The 25274-nt window shown below is 43.4% G+C and overlaps 1 protein-coding gene and 1 long non-coding RNA gene across 22 annotated transcripts in view; one reads left to right on the plus strand and one right to left on the minus strand.

Moving 5' to 3' along the window:
- ELMO1 (engulfment and cell motility 1) overlaps window positions 1-25274 on the minus strand; it is a 589252-nt gene that overhangs the window by 28722 nt on the left and 535256 nt on the right. For 14 of the 20 annotated variants that reach the window (XM_003950985.6, XM_009452901.5, XM_001170197.8 and 11 more), the window contains 2 exons: window positions 11741-11904; window positions 4457-4569 (listed from right to left, as the gene is read on the minus strand). In XM_003950985.6, coding sequence (XP_003951034.1) covers window positions 4457-4569; window positions 11741-11904 — 277 coding nt within the window. The remainder of the gene's footprint in view (window positions 1-4456; window positions 4570-11740; window positions 11905-25274) is intronic. The other 6 variants (XR_010158837.1, XR_010158836.1, XR_001719198.4 and 3 more) reach the window with 1 other exon arrangement.
- On the plus strand, window positions 786-11743 carry LOC107975764 (uncharacterized). Of its 2 annotated transcripts, XR_010158841.1 has the most exons (5): window positions 786-896; window positions 1572-1694; window positions 7083-7242; window positions 8789-8873; window positions 9504-11743. It is a non-coding gene; the product is annotated as an uncharacterized LOC107975764 (long non-coding RNA). The 2 variants fall into 2 exon arrangements; XR_001719199.3 differs by lacking the exon at window positions 786-896 and having other exon boundaries at window positions 1497-1694.

The raw sequence follows: 25274 nt of genomic DNA on the forward strand, positions 1-25274 counted from the left end.
GGGCCTCCAGAGCAACGTAAGATATACCAGCCTTGTTGGCAGGAGTGGTAGGCACGCATTTTGCCCAACATTGAGTTCCAACATAAGCCTGTCATGTCAGCACTTAGGGAATGCTGGTCAATGAAACAGACACTGTCCTCTGCAGGAGGTTTCATGTTATCACTTCTTGAAATGATTTCCAATGTTAGCCCTGGACTCTTACCAAGGCCATTCAATGCAAGTGATTCTGAAAGACCTTCATCTCTAAAATACAAGAGAAGTAGGGAGCAGTTCTTGAGCCTACAGATTCTCATGAAGCAAATAGTGGCTGGTATCATTTCGATCTGTGTCCTCACCAAATCTCATGTGGAATTGTAGTCCCCAGTGTTGGAGGTGGGTCCTGGTGGGAGGTGACTGGATCATGGGGGTGGAATGCTCATGAATGTTTTAGCACCATCCTCCCCTTGGTACTGTATAGTGATAAAGTCCTCTTGAGATCTGGTTGTTTAAGTGTGTGGCACCTCCTCCTCCCTCTTTTCCTCCTGCTGTGGCCATGTGAAGCTCCTCGCTGCCCCCGCCCCACCTTCTACCATGATTGGATCATGATTGGGAGTTTCCTGTGGCCTACCCAGAAGCAGAAGCTGTGATGCTTCCTGTACAGCCTACAGAACCGTGAACCAATTAAACCTCTTTTCTTTATAAATTAGTCAGTCTTAGGCATTTCTTTAAAGTAATGCGAGAATGGACTAATACAGTGTCCCTAACACAGACATCTTCTGGGGTTTCATCTGAAATCTCTCCTGCAGGAGTCCAGGGAACACAGAAGCCAGGCAATTTCCATGCCAAGGATTCTGCGACCAGAGCTTATACTTCGTGGTCAACATGTATAAGCTTGGGGAGAGAGTGGAGTGATGCAGGTGTGTGGGCTCCCATGCTACTCCACCTCCTGTGTTTAGAAATATACATTCTGGCCAAGTGCAGTGGCTCACGCCTGTAATCCCAGCACTTTGGGAGGCAAGGCAAGTGGATCATCTGAGGTCAGGAGTTCGAGACCAGCCTGGCCAACATGGTGAAACCCCATCTCTGCTAAAAATACAAAAAAATTACCCGGGCATGGTGGCGGGTGCCTGTAATCCCAGTGGAGGCTGACGCAGGAGAATTGCTTGAACCCAGGAGGCAGAGGTTGCACTGAGCCGAGATCATGCCATTGCACTCCAGCCTGGGTGACAGAGCGAGACTGTCTCAAAAAAAAAAAAATCTATATTCTGAGGCGCTACGAGCTAAAATTAATAGCAAACATCATTAATGAATGTTTGATAATCTGCCAAGCATCAAAGTGCTATAGATGTATAATTTTACTTACCCCTTATGGCTATTTGATAGAGGAACTAACATCATCCCCATTTGAAAGAAGAAGAAAGAGGAGCACAAAGACATTGAGCAGATTGCCCGAGGCTACCCAGCTAGTGAGTAGGGAACAGGGACTTCAACCCAGCTTATTGTGTGTTTTGAGATATATTACCTCCCAGTCCTAATGTGGTTAGAATTCCCAGAAACCCAGATCTGTAAATGTCTGCATCTGACTATTCCAGTAGCAGAGCTGCACATGAGACAGGCAGAAGGATCAGCAAGTATCAACTCGGGGACCTGCTAGCCAAACGTGGCACAGTCGAGCACTCTCTATTTGTTCCTTCACTTTCCAGTTCTGTGGAGCTGTAAGTTCTTTCATATTTTCCCTTATAAAGTTAACTACTTAAATTCACTCATCTGTGTCCTACTCATTGTCAGACAAGTTTAGAGGGAGTATGGTGCTGGCTCCTGCGCTGGGAGTGTCTGCTCTTTAACCTGTGGTGGCACCAGGCAGGCGGTTGTCCATCCCAGTCTGAGATCTCATGTAGAAGTGCGTCTTTCTCGAAGGGATTAAAAATGTCATGTTCTTATTAATCTGTGTAAATCTAAATGGAATGTTTTGATGGGGTGATAGGAAACCAATTTCAGCACAGTCTGCTTTGAATCCCTATTTTTAAGCACAGAGCCAGTCACCAGATTTCAAATCCATTTACCAAATACCAAAAAGCCTTCCTTTCTGCACTCGGAAGGATGATTTTGTATTAAACACAGATGGTCATGCTCCCTAGGGAGCTCAACTCATAAATTTATAATCTAGATGCTAATATTTTTTTGTTCAGGGGTAGTTCATTTTTAGAAAATTGGAAAAATTTATAGATACGGGACTAACATTTTTTAAACAACAACAACAACAACAACAACAACAACAAACCCTGTAATTAATACATCTAGAAACAGGATTATTCTGATAGAACCTACCCACTTCAACCTAGTCAGGGAAGTCTCATGACGCAGTAGACTAGAAGGTTAAATTGGTGCTAGGAGCTAGGTTGTGAGGGACTCTAGCTGGGCAGCAGCAGAGGCAATGGGTGTCTATTTGCCATTTCCCATCCCCAAAACTTCTGTGCCCTTTGCCCAATGTCAAGTAAGTAAAAATCTTATAAATCATCTTTATGGGGGCAATATATCCCAAACATTGATTTTTCCAAAGGCAATAAAGACATCAGGGCATACAACCGACTCTCTGACTAAATGAGCTCCTGGATCCCCTAATCCTGTCCTCCCACTTTACAGATGAGAACTTGGGACCTTGAGAGGTCATGTGTCCTTCCTAAAGACACCTAGGTGGTTAATTAAAGAATTGAGAAGCCTAGCACCAAGTCCACTCACTCTGGCTCACTGCTTTTTTCCTACACAATCTTAAAGAACAGCAGTAGCTCCCTTGTTTTGCTGTTTCTTGTTGCTACATTCATAATCACCTCTCTTCCTCATGATAGCCCTGGGAGACAGGCATTGCTATCCCCATTTCGGATGGGGAAATTGCCCAAGGTCACACAGCTGGACAGGTGTAGAGGCAAGATCGCACCCACATTGCCTCGTTCCAGGGCTATGTCCTTGCCACTGAGCCCTGTGGTCTTCTTGGAACACCATTTACTCTGACATGATGCCCGATGCAAGGAACGCGATGAGAGGAGGGCATGAACTCATTCTTCAGTGGCTGAATGGGAGGGAGGAGTTCCCTCTTCCACTGGTCTCACTAATAGGAGGCTTTCTCTGTAACTCAGCCCTTATTACTCTGCCCATTGTCCTCTCCTGAGGCTCAGCTTGAAATTCACTCTAAGAGCTTCTCATTCTCTGTGAAGAAACTGCATTTGCATTCCTCCAGGAAGTTCTGCCTTTGGAAGTTCCTCAATGTGATGTTTAATGGTGACATGAGAAATACTTCCAATTTACTGAATATGCAGCACAGGACAGTTACAGTAAACGGCCGGGGGATGAGTTCAGCTGACAAACACAAAATGATTTTTGTCATTAGTGGGTGAGCTCTGTGGCTTAGCAGGGCATCCAGCAGGTTTCAAAATATCTGCCAAAGTTTCTCCTGGGCCATAACTGGTGTTCTTAGGATAGCTGCTAATGCCTGTGCTTGCTCCTGCCTCTTCTTCAATCTCTTTGCCTCTTCCCAAATCTTACTTTTCAGTTTTATGCTCTGGCTGTTTGCTTCTAGGAGAGTGTGGTATGAAGACTCTAGCTGTGCAATCAGCAGCATGTCAAGAGAGCAAGAAAACAGTCAAGGGTGCTTTACTTGTCCAGGAAAGAAACAGCTAGACATGTTTCCCACCTGTTGGGTCTAGTCTTTTGACATCCATTTGAATTTGACATTTTGAGGTTAGAATTCATAGAGACAATTCAGAAATCTGCCTTGAGAAATTATGTAAGTGATGCTACCCTATCTTAGTTCACTGTTACTTATATCCACATATAAAATAATTCTGTCCTAGAAGAGAAGCAGTGTGGGAGATTTGACAATAAGGGCCATCCATGCTGGAAGCTCCAAGATCAAACCAAACAGTGAGTGCCAGCTCTCCTACAGCAAGGGGAGTCATTAAAAGGAAGGGTCCTGGAGCTGTGGAGTTTGAATCCTTGCTCTTCTGTGACTTTGGGCCAGTTTCTTAGCCCTTTAGTGCCTCTATTTCCTAATCTGTACACAGGGCACAATCCTAGTAGTTACTTCTTAGGGTTATGGTGAGGATAAAATGCTTTATAAAGTAATGCATTGTAACAGGTATTGGCCAGAACACAGATCCGGAAGTCAGAAGACTAGAGTTTCAGAAGCACCTGGCACATGGTAGGCTCATATACATGTCAGCTATTGTTGACACCACCACTAGCAGTTTTGTGGCACTAAATAGCAAAGAATGGCTCTTCATTTCTGTGGCTCTTCTGGTAATTGTGGACTTTGATTCTCTCTGGGTGTGCATGGGAACCAGAAACGACCTGGACTGCTATTCCTGTCCTGAGTACAATGCTGCATGGCCTACCCTTAAACCAACACCATGCCCTTGTGATTCTCCAGGGAGCGGGCCACTGTTTACCCTATCCAAGTTTGGAGTGTCCCCAGAAACAATACCTTGCCTCCGCCGGGCATTGAGTTTCCTAAAGCAGGTCCCTTCCACAAGGCGGTTCAGGCGTTGCTGTTTGATCAGCTCTAAGATTTCTGGCTGAATCTTCTCCTTTAGTTCCCTGTTAGAGGAAAAACACATATTCCACAGCATGCCTTGAGAAACAGAGTGTGGCTTGGTGGGCATCATGGGCATATGGGCAGGGGAGAACAAGTGCATCTTTTCATGAGCATCTAATACCTCCAACTTGGTGCTTTAGAGAAGTGTTTATTAAGAGTCAGTGGCCAGGGGCATAAGTACAACACCACAATAGATTCTGTGACATTTACAGAATTCCACAAAAGAACCAGCTACTTCAGTGATGTTTTTCCAGAGCAAAGTGTCCTGAAAAATTTCTTCTTTTATTTTACAAAGCCACGGATACAAAGTTATGCAAAAATCCATTCAGCACTGCTAAGACAATCAATCCTTGGTCAACTTTTTTCCCCTGTACCAGCTAAACTCTGGGACTGTGTTTGTGATCTGATTAAACAGGCATATTAGGCAACCACACGATTACTATTCCACAGCAAACACTGTGTAGTGAGCAAACCACAGGACCACTTTTGCTTCCAATTCCATCATTCACAAATGGGGACAACAACACTGTCCCAGATTCTAGCCCACAGAGGCTGAGATAATGATGGGAAAAATGAAAGATTATTTGTATCTTGTCTCAGGCTAATGCAATATAATTTAGTTTGAGATCCATTATGCTGCAAAGATATCATGATAGAGTGAAATGGTTTTCAAATTTTTTTTTTAGAGCAGAAATTTTTATCATAGGAAATTTTATGTAGTGTCCTAGCATTTGAGTCTAGTAAAGCCAAAACTATTCTAGTTGAAGCTGGACAGGGAGACCCAGAGCCCATTCCTCATAGCAGTGTAAGAAGTACTGGTTACAACATAGATCTACAAGTCAGAAGACTAGAGTTTCAGTCTAGGCTCTGCCCACGACTAGCATTTCATGTAACTCATCTAAGTCTCAGTTTCTTCATCTATAAAATGGGAATAAGAATCTTTCCTGCTGTGACTCCCAAATGAGACAGAGTACAAGTCTTTATTAAGCACTGAGCAGGAATATAAGGCACAACTGAATTTGCTTTGGTGACATTCTCTCCTTTCCTCAAGCCAAACAGTCCATAGGCCCATATTACCCTGTAGTCAAGGCTCACACATTCATCAGCTTCCACCTTAACTCTGGACTTGCCTTGACACTGAACTGCAGGCAACCTGTTCTCACACAGTGCTCCATTCCGAGGTGAGAAAGGTACTCATGCTTGTTGGGCACCTGCTATGAGCCGGGTAGTGCAATATGCAATTTTAGCTCATTTAACCTTCCTTCCTTCCTTCCTGAAAATAACAGCTTTTGGGGAAAGTATTAATGTCATCATTCCCATCATTCCCATCTTACAGAAGGGGAAACAACTCATGGAGGTTACGTGTGGAATATGGGCACAGACTCAGGTTTTCCTTGTGCAAACTGCTTTGATTTACTCATGAGAAAAAAGAAAAAAGTTACATAAAAGGATAAGGCCATCTAACAAGGTATTCTAGTACTCCATTAATACATTTTTTGAGGCTTAAGTGCCCTCAAACATTCTCTCATTTGATACTGTTCCAACTGAACATCTATAAAGCATAATATGGAAATTCAGTCCTAATAATAGTTTGGGACATTTGTAAAGCCTTCCCTGTACAGGTCTCTTAGGGTCTCATTTCAGGCTTTCAGATCACTAAACTATTTATTATCAGCGCTTAGCTCTATCTAAAATGGACTCAGTAAATTGCAGCTTTGAAGAACCCTGCACTGAGTGGAAAAGAAAGTGGGTAACTGCCAGGGAGCTGCACACAGCAATAAATCACTGCTCCCAACTTCCAAGTCCAGGTGACAGGGTGCAGACAAAGGCATGGTACCAGAGGATGGAGAAAATCTGGGAGAAAGAGTTTTGGAATTTCATCAATTCTTAGGTTATAGATATATGTATTTAAATAACAGTTTCACTAGGCCAGGGTTGAGTTATTAAAATGGAGCGGAGAATGCAGGGATGAAGACCAGGAGAAGGAAACAACTGAAGAAATTCTGAGTAATCTTAACTGATGCTTTATGACTTTTTTGTGTAAGACCCAGAGGTGCCTGTCACAACGCATTTCATCATGGAACCATATTCTGAGGATGCACTATCAGAATAAGAGAATCTGCTGCTACAAGAGTTACTCCCCCCCTTTTTTTTGTTATAAGCCTCAAAGGACTACAAAACATGACCAGGCAATGAAGGAAATGAGACAGCTCTTTCTTTCTTTCTATTGCACTACCCGGCTCATGGCAGGTGCCCACCAGCTCTTTCTTTTTCAAAGCAATTTCTTCTTTCCTGGCGAATGGACTCAGTAGCCGTAAAATTCATACACATTAAGAAAACATAAGTAAGCCCTACAGTATGTTTCTGTGGCTGATATCTGCCCTCTGGGGTAAGCCAGGTAATAACCCCATGGGCTATAACTGGGTTTTGAAATTCTGAGCTTGGGGTCAATCAGGCCAGGGTCATGGGTTTACTAGCTTTGCTTTGCTAAATATCTTTCTCATTCTATCCAAAGGTCTTGCCAATAAATAAAAGGAGGAAGATTAAAGGAGAGAAGATTTAAAGAGTGTGTGAAGAGCAATTCAAAGTCTAGCACTGTTTCTGGAAAACAATTTCAAGTTCAAGCCCAGTGAGGCCACTGCCATACACAGAAGACAGACAGCACCATTAGACTGGTGAGATTCCTTCTTTGACTTGGGGTCTGCCCTACTGAGCAACTACCCACTGTCCATCTCTCTGCTGAACTCCAAGCTCATCTGTCTGACTGTCTAATTGGACGTCTCGTAGCTTCACATATCCAAAGCCGAACTTCTGATCCCCTGCTCCACTTGCTCTGTCCTTTAGTTGTTAAGGCCCCAAACCATGAGTTCATCCTTGACTTCTCTCTTTCTCTTACACCCCTTAGGTATTTCCTAATCAATCAGGAAATACCTTTGTCCCTTCTCTTCAAAATGGATCTCATTTTCAGTACACTATAATCATTTCTCATCACCTCTTGCTTGGGTTATTAAAATAGATTTCCCATTTGATTTCCCTGCTTCCAAAAACTTGCTTTCTTAGTGTCTATTTCCAATACAGCATCAGAGGGATTATTTAAACACCTAAGTCACATCACATCATTCCTTTGCTCAAAACCCTCCAATGGCTCCCCAACAAGGCCTTGTGTAATGGGGCTCCCTGCACTTTTCTGGCCTCACCTTCCGTTGCTCTCTCCCCCTCAGTTATTCTGCTCCAGCACACTGGCCTCCTCTTTATTCACTAAACACCCAGACCTGCTCCAACCTCAGGGCCTTTGCCCTGATGGTTCTCCCTGTCTGGAGTACCCTTCTCCCAAATACCCACATGGCCTGCTCCCTTAGTCCCTTACAAGTCTGTACTCAATTGGCACCATCCTAATTAGAGACAGCTACTCTAACCAACCTATTTAAAACTGCACTCTATTTCCCTTATCTTGCTTTGTGTCTCCACTGCATGTATCTCCTCTTAATATGCTGTCATCTTATTCACCATGTGTATTGTCTTTTTTCTCCCTACTAAAATATAATCACTGTAGGGGTAAGAAATATGTCTGTTCTCTTCACTGCTGAATTGCCAACACATAGAATAGTGTCTGGCACGTGGCAGGCACTCATTAGATATTTGTCAGCTGTCTGAACACTGAACATTGTCTAACTGACCAGACTGTCCCCCTTGCATTGGTTATGAGAAAGCTTTCAGTGAAGCATGCGGCTGATCTTTAGCGAGGATGCAGATTTGCAGGGTAGGTATCAGCTTTATTCCTGGCTTTGTTTTTGCTTTTCTTTCCCATGGATTTCTATTGTCCTTTCTAAGACAAGGGAGAGGCATATATTAATACAAATATATGCACAGTGTCAGTTTTATCATTTACATATCAACAGTATCACAACTTGTTAAATTCTGGTTACGGGCTAATAAGACAGAACATTTCTTCAAGTGGATATTAGGTCCCAGGCATATGAAAAGTGCTTTTCATGCATGACTCTGTCAAATCCTTATGACAATCCAATGATGTAGACATTTTTGATATCTTCATTTTTAGAGATGAGAAAAGCAGGCTTAGAATGATTACATAACTTGCTTACAGAGCCACATTTGTAAATGACTCCAGGTCAGTCTGATAGCAAATTGGGTCCAAGTTTTACACATTTTGCTTCCCTGCTTTCACTGATGTTTGTCTTTACATCTCCCCCTCCTCTCCAGCATAGTGTTAAATGATCGATTTTTGGACTATTCAAGCTTTTTATATCCATTAACTCCAATTAATTGGATGGACTTATCTTCCTTGGTAAGTTGCACTAAATAGGACATAACAAATACCTCCTCTTTGAAACAATTAGTCAAGAGCTAAGAAAACACAGCTTCTTCAACCCACTGAATATATATTCCCCCAAAACATTTATTCACATGGAGTTTACATTTTTCTTCTCAGAAAACGACCATTTTATAACAACAGGGTGTATTGCTCAAGTGGTCTGCATGGAGCTGAGGTCTGCCACCATGCTGTGTGTGGCACACACAGGGGGAGGAGGGCAGCCTGATGGCCAGTGGGATTCCCCACTGGTGGTCAGGCCCCAGCCAAGTTGCTGTCCCTGTCTGCAAAATGAAAAGCTTGAACTGGATGGCCTTAAGGGTGATTTTCAGCTCGAAAATCCCAATATCCTAACCCTCAAGCTTGGGTTAGATCCAACTCCTCTGTGCTCTTCCTGTAACTAAGCAATGAGCCCAGTCTATGGTAAATCCCCCACCCCTAATCCTAGCCTGTGACAGCGGGAGACCAAGTGTCTCTGGGTCTCTGCCTGCCCCCAGCACCTTGAGCAGGGCCTGGCATGTAGGAGTTGTTCAATAGATGTTTGTGAAATGAACAAATGAATGAAAACAAGCATACATGGTCTACTCCTCTATTTCTTTCTCTTAGGTGACTTGGTTTATCGTGTGAGCCATTCTGGCAGAAGTTAGACTTCATGTAACCCCATAATGAATTCCTGTCTAGTAGATCACTCTAATAGGCAAAACATATCGCAGCTACCCTCTGCCGGTTTCAGAGACTGGGGTCACTATCAAACTGCTCCCTGGCCCACCTGCTTAAATGCTGTGGCTCCTAACCACTCTTTGTGACTTTGCTGCAGCTACAGATATCAAGAACTCCAGTGGGCCATGGTACTTCTTGGTCCATGGCCGAGGGATGATGCAAAAGCTACATCCATGCAGGAGATTTCCTTCATATTTGGATAGTTTCAAACATAAGAGCATCTTACAATAAAGGGGAAAGAAACTTCAGAATGTCACAGGCAAAGTCTTAGGAAGTGAAGATATAAAGCCAAAGTAGGAGTAAAATGTTCGTACTTGCCATGAAGTTAACATCCTTACTTGGAAAAAGTCAAGGTCAAACATAATTCATCAAACATAATTCAGAGTTACTTGGCTTTAACGGAAGTGATTCCTCAAGTCTCCCTTCAGGTTTTAAGACTTATTATCGAAAGCATAATAAAGTGTCCTACGTTTATACATCTGCTGAACCATGTTATGAAATCCAGTACACTGTAGGCCCTGGGATGGGGCAAGGAGCCATTGTCCCTCTTTGCAGGTGAGAAACTGCATCTCTGAGGAGCCAGTCACTTATCCAAAGTGCATCCTGCTTGGTGTTTCTAGCTGTTACCGTCTTCTGGCTGAGGACCAATGCAAAACCCCAGTGGTGCCTCTTGTCAAGGCTAGCTGGTGCTCATGCAGGTATGACTTAGGTTTTGCAATGATGAAGCCAAAGCACCTTGGAAGCATTTTCCCTGCCCCGCTAACTAACTTCATGCCAACTAGTCTGCAGGGTTCTACTCCACAGTTTCTAACAGTGCTTCTTAAGATTGGAAAACAAATGTACGGTAGATGTTACTGCTTAGCTATTGTCCTTTTAGACCTGTGCACTTTTTAAACCTCATTTCAGTCTCTCACATTGCAAAGAAGCTAGGGCAGGGCAAACACAATATTAGCTGAGGGGTCAGTAGACTCGAGGCCCAGTCCCGGCTCTTCCACTTGTTGGCATGGTCTTCACCCCTCCAGACTAGCCTTTGCATAGGAGTAAGACCTGCCTATCCTAGCCTTTGCATGGGAGTAAGGCCTGCCCATCTCACAGGGATGTAAAGAAATGAAATAGCAAGAAGGGTGCATTACAAATTGCCAAGCATTAAAAGTGTCAAATACTGGAGAGCAACAAACAAAAAGGGAAAGAATCAGAAACAGAAAGATAGCAGGTGTGTGTGGTGGGGGAGCACTGCCTTCAGAATGAAAACTATGTTACAAGTTGGCTTCATGCAAAAGCTCAGAAGAAGCTGTGTCCAGTCTTCTGAGGACAAAATGAGAATAAATATCAAACACATATGCCTTTCCCTGTGTTTTTCCTCTTTAAAATATACGGGTAACAAAATTGACCCAGCTCTTAGAACAGGAGAAAGGAAGAGAAACAGAGCAGTTCTAAGAAAAGATGAAGCAAGCAAAATACCCCTCATGTGTGAGTTCAGAACACTTCAAAGATTGGAATACATGACATTTTGCAATGGTTGCAAGTGGCATTTCTTGCAAAGTCCTGTGAAGTGGGGCTTGCTGCCTCCCCACTGTAGGAATGTAGGTTCACAGTCATGAGGGCCATATAGCATGCTCCGATGCCAACCAGTGCCAACAGGGCAAAGAGGAGGTAGTTCACTCTCTTCCTCTCAAGCTCTCACTCCCACTCATTTAGATTCATGCTACTTTCATTTTCATAGTGCTTTAATGAATGGGCCTCACTCTGGCTGGCTCACAAGGTCTTGCTATTCAAAGGGCACCCACATGAAATATAGTTTTACTGGTCAAAGAGAAAAAAAATTGTTCCAAGTGTTGGAAAAGGTCCAAACTTTTAATCTACAAATCCCTGGAGGACTTGTCACTAACAGGGCCAGCTCCTGGTTTAGATCCATTCTTCCAGCAACTGGCCCACTCCATTCAGCCCAGCCCTTCCTCAAGGAGCTGCTGAGACTCCCCTAACTAAATGGAGATACTTGGAATGTCTTCTGCTGGCCTTCCCTGAGGAGCTCACAACACAGCCCAGCTTCATGACAGGCGGTCATTCTAGAAATAGTGGGTTAGAGTCTTTTGGGAGATAGAAGTCAATACTGGGTAACTTACAAAATCGGGCGGGACTGGAAATCTTCCTGGTTCATCCTCTCGGACTGGCGGATTTTCAGGATCTCAGTGTAGCTCAGGTTCTGCAGTTTGCTCTTGAACTGGTCCAGAGAGCTAGGCTTGGTTGTAAGTGCTCTCATAACCTGCTCCTTCACCACCTGCATTACCTGAAGATGAAAGGAAGACCATCATTTTCCTGGGGGCTGACCTTTCCCATTCAGAAAAGTCTTTCCGAGTTAAGGGCTCCCTGCTTCCCTGGTGCCCTCTGCACGCATGCTCAGCATTAACCTTGAGCATGCTTTTCCAAAACAGTCAACTTCCATTATGCCCATCTTCCATTTTCTCTTGCATTGCTGGAACACAAGGAAGGAAATGGATTGATAACAGGGAACTGGTGGGGTGGGGAAGCTCAGGGTGGGAGGTGTACTCCACTTGCTTGACACATTATGTGACTGCTGCTGACTCAACACTGTAAACAATGCTAACTCAAGAGTCAGGAATGAACGAAGGCCAAGCAGCAGCTAAAGCCCTGCATAGTAATTATTTTTTTCCAGGAGAAAATCGCTGAGATACAATTAACTGTGGAAGTTTGGCTGGAGCTGGTTCAAATGAATGTGAACAGATACTCACACTCCCCTCTCCCAGACTGCTTTCCCCATGTAGTTAGGGCTTGAGTGTTCATACTAATTACGCATTTGGAAATGTACATGTGGTATTGCCTCTTTGAGCCTGGCACTAAAAAAAGAGGTTTATTAAATTAGAACAGACATATCCCACTGGAAGCTTCAAGAAAAAAGAAGAATACTGTAATTTTCTGCCTCAGGACAGTGCTAGCCCACGAGGAGGCAATTAACCACTGCCTCTATTAATGTGGGTTCATCTTCATCAGGATGCATACAGCACGAAAAGACCAGAAAAAACACAGAAGCATCTCAGAGCTTGCTGCTTCTTTTTTCACTCTCCATTACAGGTGATAGCAACAAGTGATACCATTTATAGGTATCTATGTGCCAGATGCTGTGGTAGGTGCTTTATCTATGTTTTCTTTCTTTATCCACTCAAACCTATGAGGTAGATATTACCATCAAGTCCACTTTACATATGAAGAAACTGAGGCTTTGAAACTTTAAGAAACTTCAAAATCATACCATTGGTCATTAAGTGGCTGAACTGGGACTGGATATCAGGATTGTAAACACCCGACTATGCTGCCACCCATGCCACCATTCTTCGTGTCATTTGGGAACTTAAAAATAAGACAAACCACAGATGCACCCTGCTATATGTTGAATTCTGTGCTAGGCAGTTTGCTGTTTATCACCTTATTTAATCCTCCCTCCAATACAGTGGAGGAGGTGCTAGTATCACTATGTAAAAGATAAGGAAACCAACTGAGAAAGGATTGATGACTTGCCCCAAATCACATATACGTAGTTGAATCCTAGGATACCAAGCAACCCACGAAGATGGATTTGGCATAGATTTGATGTTGAACGAATATGCACATGATATATTTCTTGCCTTCCGTGAACTAATGGTCTCATAAGAAAGGTGGACATGGCTAAGGATCATTATAATAGAAGTGCAGAAATGATAGAGATGACAGACTGATGGACTCTGTTGGCAGGTAGATAGGCTTTTCATTGAAGACATTTCATGGGAATGGAAATAGACAGATAATCTGGAACACCACTGCCTATTAGCTGCTTTGAACCTGGGTTGCATCTGAATTGGAATGAACTGCACAAGCATTGTTTCATGCCCCCAGCATAATGTCATACAGGCAAATTTCCAGTTGATCTTTCACCAGATCTGCTGGTTTTTTGTTTGTTTTTTTTTTTAACTTAGGCAAAATGCCAAATTTGGGATGCTTGACAAATTTGGAAATTGTGATCATCTTACATCATGCGGCATAAATGATTAAATTTGGTCAAGGTTGAACTATAATGCTTTGCTGTATCATATGAGGGGCACCATAGGGGTGCTGCTTTGCGCACTTAGAGAGACTTAGAATTGAGCCAAGGAGATCATTACTGTTTCCCAATGATATCTGGCTTTCTTGTGGGAGGCTGGACATGGCGAGAGACAAAGATATAGTGATAAGAATACCAAAAATGAAGATATGATTTTTAAATAGAATCAGGTTAAAGCTAAGAGTTATAGAGTGACCTCCACTCCCCTCGTTTTACAGATGAAGAAGATGATTCCCTCATGTCATGTGTTTCTTAAGGGGCTGTCACAGAGATGATGGTGTTTACACCACATCTTCTTAGACACAGCACTGGGCCTAAGTGGGCACGTGACCTGAACTGACCAATCAAAATCCTTCCCCAGACTTTTCTGCCACGTCTTGAGACAGACCTGAGGCATGCTCTCTTTCCCTCAAATTGAGAGCTGTGAGACTATGTCCCTTCATATATAGGAAAGGGGAAGATAATGAGACCAATGTCAGTAGAAGGACAAAGAAAACAGATGTGTGTGTGTGTGTGTGTGTGTATGTGTGTGTGTGTGAAAGAGTGTTAATGGTTAAGTCTTGTTCAACTGTAAAGGTGACTCAAGCCCTGCATTTCATTGTTTGGTTACAAGAGCCTTTTTTTTTTTTTGTAAGATGGCTTGGATGATAGTTTGTTCCTGTCACGTGCAACCAAAGAATCCCAACAAATACATATGGTGAAGTCCAAGAGGAGGACCAGCTGTGGGGCTGAGATTGTCCAGGGAAAGGGAGGAGTAGGAGAAGGAAGCTGGATGGAAATAGCAAAGTTAATTCAACAAGTGACTTTTAAAAATCGCCTGCATTTACAGGCTCATGGGTGCACCTCTGCAAGGAAATCATGATGATCCCTTATGGAATGTGGGGAACTCTTTAACTCCTATTTATAGATTAGGCTTAAAATCCACTCCTAGAGCCCCATTCCTCTAGCTTAAGACTTTGAACCTTGCTAGATGCAAGAATACATAAGTAGAGCAATCCTTTGAATTTTCCAAATCACTTATAATTCAGTTTGAAGAAAGTATAGAACTTTTCCTAAGACTAGGTTGATAGGCAGAAGGAAAAAGCAGGCACCTGGCCCCAGAGGAAGGGATATAAGCAGTGGGTATAAAGCACAGGACAGAGGTTGGTGGAGTCAAAGACTAGCTTCACCTACTTCACTTCACAGTTTTGTTGGCAACAGCCCTGAGAAGTTCTATGGTCACTCTGCATGTCAAGGAAAATAACCTCTGTGAAAGGTATCATTAATTTTTTTAAGAAGACAAAAGAGTTACATAAGTCAAACATTCCTCTGTGCCTTTGCAATTTAGCTACAAGGTTTACAACTGATAGCTTTATGTCTCTGTTAATGTTTCACATGTGCAAGACATTCACAAATCAAGACATTCACAACCACCATCCTTAACTCTATCTTCTTTAGAAAACATCACACCCTTTACCATTTGTTTGAAAAACCCACAGACGGTGTTGCGGAGACATCAGAAAATCAATGGAATTAAACACAGACATCAAAGAAAGCACGCTCTTAGAATCCGCATTTGTTGTTGGTATTGCCCCATCATTCAATTGATGTCTGGACCATGTCAGTGGTGTGTTTCTGAAGTCTTCTTAGCCCATATTTTCTGTAATAATGTTACACATTACAAAAAAAGTGAGAGTCCCACAAGACATTTGTACTTCAAATGGAGAAATCCTTTTGGCTCCTTGGAAGACCGGGTTAAAGGTACAAGCACAGGAGGTTCCTAAATGGAATCAAGCATTCTGGCAAAGTCCACCTATGTCCCCTGCTCTCACTGTTGGTCATGTAAATGCGCTCCTGTGTTTTATTGCAAGACCTACTGAGGCTCCACGTGCTCCTCGTCTAATCACTTCTCCCATCCTGCCTTTAACCCACAACCTTCATCCAGCATCATTTATCCATTTCTTCAACAAATGTTTTGTGAGCACCTACTCAGTGCAAGGAATGACGCGACACTGGAGGCCCTGTGCCGGATGAGCTCTCAGCCTGGGACAGTGGAAAGACACATACTTGCCTCACCCAAGGGAAGACGCGATGTCACAGGGGAGCAAGGGGTCAGGTGTTCACTCCATGAACACTCATGGAGGCCCTCCCAAAGGGCTGAGGGCATAGCACCAGGGCTTTAGCTGGGGCTGGTGGAAAGGCCACATGCAGACAGGCTGAGGTGCAGGGGAGGGGCCATTCTTGGTGACAGCAGCAGCCTGAGTGAAGGCTTGGAGGGGGAAGGAGAACATAGCCATGGGTGGGGAAGAGTGTTCAGCGGTCTTGTTTAGTTGGAGAAATGAGGGAGCTGCAAGGTGTGGTTGAAAGGCAAGTTGAGTCAGATGGGGGATGGCTTTGATGGCTAAAATGAAAAATTTGGATTTTTTTGTTTCTGTAACCAAGGATATGTCACTAGAGGACTTTGGGGTCTGTGAAGGAATTTGATAATATAAAGTATGTTGGGACGCTTACAAAGTAGTCCTTATTCCTGCTCTAGTTGAGGCAAGGAGGGGATGTTACAGAAGTCTGCATGGCTGAGACAATATTTTGCTTGGAGGATGAATGGGAGTTACTCAGGTGAAGAAGAGGGAGAAGGGAATTCTAAGCAGAAGGACCAGCATGAGTAAAGGCAAGGAGGTAGGAAGTACACACTTCAAGCATGAAAGAAAACAGGCTTTTGGAATCTACATTAGTAGCTTTTGGCAAACAGACAGGTACTAGCTGCAGTATGGCTTCTCAGCCTTTAGAACCCAACACGTGATTTTGAATCCAGCATGCATGTTTCCTGGGGCTTTGACCTTCCTCAAGATACTTAATCTCTCTCAGACTCATTTTTACTATCTTTACTCATCTTTTTTTTTTTTTTTTTACCACTCCTAAACTAGGAGTACTAATCATTTAGAATTCAAAAAGTTTTAAATTGGATAATGCCCCACATCCTTTATGGTACATACTGGATATCTGGCAAATGTAAGTTCCTCCTTCTAAGCCTTAGTTTGCTCATTGTAGAGTGCCAGTAATAATACGAAATTCACAGGGTTGTAAAATCTAAAGAAAATATTATAGCCAAAGTACCTAATATACTGAATAGAACATATTAGACACTCAACAAATGTCAGTTCTGTTACAATCCCAGAAGGAAATTACATGTGTAAGAAGCTTCTCCTATAAAAATATTTTGGACAGGGTATTCCTGGGCCACACTTGCATCAGCTGGCCACTTGGTAGGAATGCAACTTTGTGGGCCCACCCTAGATCTACTGAATCAGAAATGCTAAGAGTGGCACCCAGCAATCTGTGTTAACAGCTCTCTAGGTGATTTTAATGCATGCTCAAGTATGAGAACCACCGATTTCAGCAAATATCCAGCACCCCTTCTGAGTCTTCCATATGGCATCTACAACTTCCAGCAAGTCTTGTCATATCACCAGCAAGCAGTGAAGCTAGTTATTGGTGTACATTTCATGCTGTCTAGATTGTAAGTCCCTGGAGGGCAGGAACTATTTCTTACTTGTATGATGGCCCATAGTACTTAATACAATGTATCCCAGAGTGTAATATGGTTGGTATGAGCAATGTCAAAGGCTTTTAGGCTCCCACCTTTGATCTGTAGATTGAAACAACAAATAAGTCCTTAGCAGAATTATGAGTCTGCCAACAAGGTTTATAAAGCACACTTTCACAAAGCCAAAGAACAAAGCCCGTGGCCGTGGGATGGCGTCTTAGGGCTCCAGAGGTCATTTTGGGCTTGCTTCCAGGGCAGAGTTGGAAGGGGATAGATCTACAGCCAAGTGGAGGGTTTCTGGAGAAGGTACAATGGTGTATGCTGCTGGGCACTGCCACTAATGGGTGGTCAATACTTACAAAAAAAGTACAATCTACCCCCAACCAGTGGTGTCCATTAAATTGATTTATCTTCACAGTGACGAGAAAAGGCTGTCTTAGGAAAAACAGATGCCAACCCAGTCTAGCTAAAAATGACTCATGTGGGGGAGACTTTATTGCTGGACCATTTTTCTTCCCAGGAATGTTCCTTACACACAACAAAAGGACTGAAGGCTCACAACAACCAAAGAATTGGAAAGATTCTGCCTGCAGAGGGGTCTGGGGGAAGAAGACCCTAAGTGCTCATGTGTGGGAAGGATAACTTCCCAGAGGCCAGGGATCGCTTTGGGGCTACACTCTAAGGGTACAATGTGGAGAAATGGCCTTGCCCAGAAAAAGTGTCAGAAGTGAGGGTACAAACTGATGGCTTACCTGGTAGGGACAATTATTGATCCCTCCCTGGCCTACCTCCATATAGAGGTCTTTAAAATTGGGTCAGCTTCTGGAAACTCAAAATAGTTTCACTTTATAGTTTTGCCAGATCAGGGAGTGGAGTACCTAGGCCAGGCCATGCATGCAGGACATTTTGCTGAGTGGTGTCGTGCATATTAAAACGAAGGAGAGAGAAAATAAAGGTGCTGTCTGGGCTGAAGGAGTAGCAGTTGAGGTTTCTGAATTTATTTTAGGACAATGAGGCTTAGACAGGGGTTAGCAAACTTCTGTTAAGGGCAGATAGCAGTATTTTAGTCTTTGTGAGCCATACAGTGTCTGCTGCAATTACTCAAGCCTACCATGGCAACTTATATAATGACAGACAATATATAAGTGAATGGGCATGGCTGTGTTCTAATAAAACTTTATTTACAAAACACAGGTGGTGGGCTGGATTTGGCCTGCAGCAGTAGCTTGCCAATGCCTAGTGTAAAATGAAAACAACGCCTGGCTTTATAGTTAGGCAGAAGTCATTTCAAAGTCTGGTTCTGTCACTTACAAGCTGGGAAAATCACTCAACTTCTCTGAACCTTGGTTTTCTTATCTATAAAGTAGGGGTAATAATCTTTAATTAGGATTAAGAGATGTAGAGCATTGCACCCAATATGTTATAAGGTTCCCTCTGAATCACAGTCCTAGACATCTTATCCAAAAAAAAAATAATCCCCTCGCAGCTTGCAAACAACTTACATATCTTCACAAGATGACTCTGGGTGTTTTATAATACACGCAGGGTGGTTCAAGATTATATTCAGGACAAATCGAACAGAATTGGTTCCAACAGATTAAAGAGAGGTGTTTTCATCAAATGGTACTCTCGACTCTGCCTGAATGGTTTCAGGGCTTGGAAGATGCTCTGGCCTGTCCTTGCTCTTTTCTGCCTCACCTCTCACTGTGGTTCCACCACTGCAGTCCCCTGGTGAAGGGCCTCCTTGTCTAGGGTCCTGTGGGGTCAGCCTTAATGTAAATGGAGAGAAACTGCTTTGAAATCACAGCTCAGCCAGTGTGCAACCTCTGGCTCCTCTCAATTTCATCATGTGTCCTCAATTATACCAGATGAATTTGAAACACTTTATTCATTAATAAAAGCAAAAAAGCTTCTCTGCATTTCACAAAGGATGTGTGGTCTAATCGTGGCATCCAGTAATAAGAGAACTCAGCAAGTCATTAACTTCTCCTGCCTCTGTTTCTTCAGTGTGTCCCTAATGGCCCTCTGAGCTCTAAGCTCCTGTGAGCATCTGTCTGAAGGGGTGATGAGACCTAATTTAGAGCCAAAGCCAGTGCTGTGCTTAATGTGGGCAGTGAGGTCCTTGTAAGTCCTCCTCTGTAGGATGGCATTTCACAACCCAACCAATGCGAAGCTTACAGGGCATCACATCAAAAACGAAGTTAAGTGCCATGAGAAAAATAATGGTCCACAGCAGACTGAAACTTTCTCTATTGGTTTTCTTCTTCCTGAGTTATTCTTGAATGCAAACCACTGACAACCCAAGTCTTGTTCTCTGGGTGCCATATACCTGGATTTGTGACCATCCGTAACTCTGAGGGTGTCTTTGGTAAGTGATGGCAAGTGATGTAGCAATGATCAAAATAATGAAACTTCTTGAGCTTGGGAACCTGCATGTTGATGAAAGTCAGGAATTCTGCTCTGAGGATCAGAGTTTTCAGGAGTGGTGGGATGTTGACTTTGCCTCTTGAATATCTGTTCCTTCTACTTCATGTCATTCTCATTGACCTCTCCCTGGACCCTTGCCCTATTGCCTTTCCTGGTTTACCCAACAACCTTCTGATTTCAACTGTGCCCCTTCCAGCTCCTCCTCACTCCAGTCAGCTTATTTCCAAAATGCAAAGCTGATCATATCATTCACCTGCTTAAACCCTGCAGGGGCCCAGCATTGCCTCTTGGGTGAAGGGCAGCCTCTTCAATGCATTGCCGTCTACCTGCCCATCTCACAGAGACGTCCTTACCTGGCCAAGCCCTTGCACACCACAATCTTGTCTCACTAGGATCCTCTCAGTGCTTGAACTTCACTCCTGTGCCTTCATTCCTGCCCTTCCTCCTATCCATGACTATTACCTTCCTTCTAGCCCCTGCTCATTTGTCAAGCCTAGGCCTAGATGTTACCACCCTTGATCATTCTTCCTGACCTGCTGCACTTCAGCCAAAGTCAGGGTTCCTGTCCCCATTCTCCCATCACAGCCCCATCATAGCACTGACTGTACCATAATGTAATGACTTGTGCCCTCCGTTATTACTATCTCATCTCCAGAGCCTGCACAGTCAAGTCACAGAGTAATGATTGAGAAAATATGTTTAATTTATGAATAATGGGCTCACCAAATGACTACCAGAAAGAAATAGCCTCTAAAATCAGTAGTTCTCAACATTCACTGTATAATACAATTCACAGGATGTCTTTTCCTGGCCTCATCCCTTGAGATTCTGACCCTGGAATGGGTTCTGGACATGGGTCTTGTTTTGCAAAGCTCTCCAGGGGAGGTGCATGCACAGCTAGGGTGGAGGAACACTGGTCCGAATTAGGCAGCACAAGAAGGTAGGAAGGAGGAATGACTGCAGTTCCAGTGAAAAGGGAGAAAGGGCCTGCACCCTTCCCTCTGTGCTGCCCAATGTGACTTACAGATGCCAACCAACGAGCTGAGTCCTCTGCTTGTTACTGCCCACAGTTTTCCTAAAGCTTGATCTTCAACTGCTCCCGACAGCATGGATAGGATTGGTACTCTCACTGGGGACAGTCAGATTGGCGGACAGGGGACTGTGCCTGCTCTCAGCCTGCTTGGGCGGGTCCCTCAGACACCACCTGCTACTTGAGGCCAGACCACTCCCCCTGGGCTGCCTCAGTGAGAAGCATGTGGAGGGCATCAGGCTACCTGGATCAGGCACTGTGTAGGGACCTGCTTTAGCAAGGGCAGCCAACATCTTCCAAAGTAGCCCATACCTCCTTGGGCAGCAGTGATGGTCAGTGTTCCCAGAATCTCCATCAGAGCTGGGCAGCAATGAGTGCCCACCCTGAGCAGGCAGGCTTGTGGCTGGCAGTGTCCAGGCAGTGCCTGGAGAACCTAAGGACAGGCTGTGATGAAAGTATAAAAGGTGACTTTTCAAATGTGCCTCGAGAGCCAAACAGATGGCACTGAAGCAGTTGGAAAGGGAGCTGCTCCCAGTGCTGCCACTGCCTTGCTTGGATTTGCAGCTTCTAATGAAACAGGAATGGATGGCAGGGGATAGCGGTGCTCAGGCAGCTTCAAGCATCCTGAGAATCTGATCATAATCCAAAATAGGAGTGTTGAGGGCCTTGGTGTTAGCCCCCTAAATAACTAGTTATGCAATGTCTTACCCTGCAGTTCAGCACAGGTGCTCACTGGGTGTTGTCCCACTCCTAAGACTCAGACACAGGCCATGAATAACTGCCCTGCACCTCATGAGAAAGCACTTTAATTTAAGGCTCAAGGCATCTTTATAATGGGTAAAAATAAATAAGCAAAAACATTAACCAGCAATTCATCTTAAACTCAATTAGTGCTCAGTTGAAGAACAATGTTTATGCAAGCAACATCCTTCTCACTTTCTTTAGCATCTGCAGGGAGCTGATCCAAAAGAGGAGACAGAAAAGGTGAGGTTTGGGGTCGTCGCTTTCTCTTTGCAGTCTGCTCTTGAGAAGAGAGAACAAGAGGCAAACAGCCATGTGACAAAGCTGCTTTTCTCCATTTAAATAGAGAGTCAAATTGAAATACAGCAATTGGGCTAAATTTGCTGGTTAGCTAATCGAAGGACTTGGCTGGACAACAGGAAGCTATTTTCACCAGTGTCTAATGGAGCCTGCCTCAGGCAAAGCCCAAGCAAATCACATTAGTGGGTGGCATTTAATCCACAGCTTTAAATAAACATGTCAAGCAAGTCAGTTCCAAACATGTGACCTTGAGGAGACACGGTAGGGGAAAAGCAGAAAGAAATAGAGTTTCTTTTCTGGAAAACTCTTTCACCAGCAGGATTGGGAGAAAATGGCTATAAATTTTTAATAATCATGCTACTGTTGGTTTTTCTAATGCCTGTTCAAATTTATCCATACTTTGCCAAACATGGGGTGAAAACAAAGCCTTTTACAAATCCTTCTGTAGTTACAAGGAATGACCCTCCCATATGGAAGATCTCCTAAACTACATGGAGTAACTCCTGGGGTGCTGCTTTCTTGCACCTAAGTTCTGCCTGTCCTTGGTGGGGAGGGGATGGTGAATTCACTTCCCTAGGAGCTCCCCAAAATCAGGGGAGGAATTCCATTGAAGAAGTACCTGAGACTGGATGGATTTTTCTTTTCCAAGTTACACAATCATGATGCCAAAAAACAAGATGCTAGGAATGGTTAGCAAATCCTTATCGTCTTTGTTAATGAATAAATGATAACCACAGGCATCCCTTTCAACATTCAGGGTGTTTACCAACAGATCTGATACTCAATCACTGCCCCTTCTTCACTCAACTCATTGGTATGGCCTGAAAAGAAGGAGTCAATGGTCACTGTGGTGATCTCTCCTCAATGTCTATGAATATTGAGTTTTACCCAATTCATCTCTATGTTTCTGGTATTTAATACCAGTTTTATAAGCATCTGTGGAGTGAATGAATGAATGAGCTAAACAGAAGATGGAGAAGAGGAATATCAGTGGATACAGATAAATTAGCCTTGAACTCCTCTAAGATTAGTTACTACAAAGAAATAAATGAAAAGTCCATTGTCTCATATCAAGGGTAAAACCCGAAGCCCCACAAACTTAGAACTGCCAGCCTGTTTTGCATAAGCTGTTAAATAGTGACAAATGAAATGGGAAAACCTGCCCCTCTGGAAACGAGATTTGATAAACTTTTCTTAAGCAGACTGCTCAAGCAAGACCACAGGGGAAATGAGGCAGGAAAAGCAGGTCTGGTTCCCATAAACCAGCTCTGCCATCAGGCAAGGCTGCTGAACTCAGAGGAAATCGAAGACCACTCCAGCAAATCACCCTGGGAGGAGAGTACAATCAACCAAAATGAAACTGTTCATGAACTTGCCTCAACAGACAGACCAGGCAGTGGAAGTGGCCACAAAGTTGAACTTCAGAGCCTACTCGTCAAGATTCTGTGATATATACAAGAAAATATTATGTTTTCACCCTTTTAGCACAGATCAAACTGTGTCATATTTTAAGTGGCCCATTCTTTGTTGAGAAATTGAAAACACCATTTTAGTTTTCAAATAAATTCAGCTGAATTATTAATGAAATATTGAAATGATACATATGTCTTGATTGTCTACATTTTTTCTAGTAAGTTGTTGATGCCTGGTATTATGTTAGAAGTATTAGAAGTATACTCAGGCCTATATTCGCTCAGCTAACATTTACCAAGATTAATATGTGCTAATCACTGGGTGAGGAGGTGCTGGGAGCAGAGAGAATAACCAGACCAGTGTCCACCGCTGAGAAACTCAAGCACTTAGGTGAGTCCAGGTGCAGTGACTCATGTCTGTAATCCTTGCTACTCAGGAGGCTGGGGTGGGAGGATCGCTTGAGCCCAGGCTGCAAGTGAACTATGATGATATCACTGCACTCCAGCCTGGGTGACAGTGCAAGACCTCCCCCAAAAAAAAGGCGCTTAGAAAGTTGCTGTGTAAACAAATTATAAGAGTAGATCTCAGTAAGTGCTATTATCAATACAATTTAGGGGCAGGAAAACAAAGTGATTATTATGCACACCATTTCTTTGCTTTTAGAAATATATGTCCATTCTTACCCTATTGCTTTAACAACAATATATCTCAGAGTGCAGTGAAATTATTTATTCACTACTCGTCTCCCCAGCAGGAACTTGAGCCCTTTAAAGGAAGAGACCATGCTTCATTTGTCTTTTTATGACTACTGAATTTTAAAATCCCTCATACCTGGAAAATGTCCCCTTTAGTCCAGAAACTGAAGGTCAACTAGATTGTATTTCTAGAGTTATGTGCAAACAAAAAAAAAAATTCTGGCAAGTCTTCATGAAGGCCAGGGACGAATCCTTGTGATAGTTTTAAGCAGAGGGAAAGAGAGGGTTGAGAGAGGAGCAGGGATAGATTAACTCTTACTAACACACTGCTGTACCAATGTTCTGCTGTATTTCTCCCAAATGGTTGAAAATTGGGACACCCTCATAAATCCCTAGGCCTTTTCTCTTCTATGGCTGGTTATTACAGTGTCCCAGGGCAGAAGAGTGCTTTCCAAAGTAAAGTAATTGCAAGCCATTTATTATGTTTAAAGGGGAACCTGTCACCCACCACAGCTACAAAACTCAGACAATTAAAACAGCCCAGAGTGCCCTGACTCTGCAAAACCTGGACAGTTCCTCAGTCGTGTGAAGTCAGTGAGCCCAAGCAAGATCTGAAAAGGTTCTTGTGTTTCTCCACTCCATCCCTCTTCCTTTCTGCTCCTCTGTTCTACCTCTCACAGCTGTGAAGCCAGTTATTGCAATGGTTTCCAGAAATCTGCTGGGTCTCCCATTCTCTCACCCGAATGCAGTCCCTTTCCTTACTGATGAGTCCTTTGGAGGACACAGAATAGACAACAATTATGTGGCACATATCCCACCACTCCTCTCTCCCATGCCAATGGCAGACATCACTAATCTATCACGGCACTTCTTTTTTCTGCTGAACCTGGACTCTGTCTGCAAGTAGCCACCACCAATCCGCTAAATTTGGCATTCACAATGGCACTATCCTCCATCTCCTATGTTGGTGGGCACTTAGTTAATCTTACCTAACACACAGGACGGGTCAATAACTTTGGATCAGCTTTTCTTAGAAGTCCCAATAAGCACTAACTAGACTTCCTTGAGGACTAATCCAAGTGTTTTTCCGGGCCTGAACTTGTGTTCAGTTTTATGTCCTTGTGAAAATTATTTGACCCAACAGCTAAACAGAATTTCTATATCACTTCCCATCTTGGCTGCTGAAGTCAATACTAACACCTCTGACAATGATGTGCTGGTTGTTGTAAGGACATAGTTATGGGTCCTAGAACAGTGCCAAGCACTCAGCTCAGAAGGAGCTTGTTGAATGTTTGTTGAATAAACTGAAATAGTGAACAAATTCTAGACCTACTGATGTTTAGCACAACCACCTTTTTCTTTCTTTTCAAATTTCAATGATTTTGTAACTAGAAAAAAAATTTCTGACTATAATCAATGTCTAAGGAACTTTCTT

The sequence above is a fragment of the Pan troglodytes genome, chromosome 6 (genome assembly GCF_028858775.2).
Source record: "Pan troglodytes isolate AG18354 chromosome 6, NHGRI_mPanTro3-v2.0_pri, whole genome shotgun sequence".
Taxonomy (NCBI): Eukaryota; Metazoa; Chordata; class Mammalia; order Primates; family Hominidae; genus Pan; species Pan troglodytes.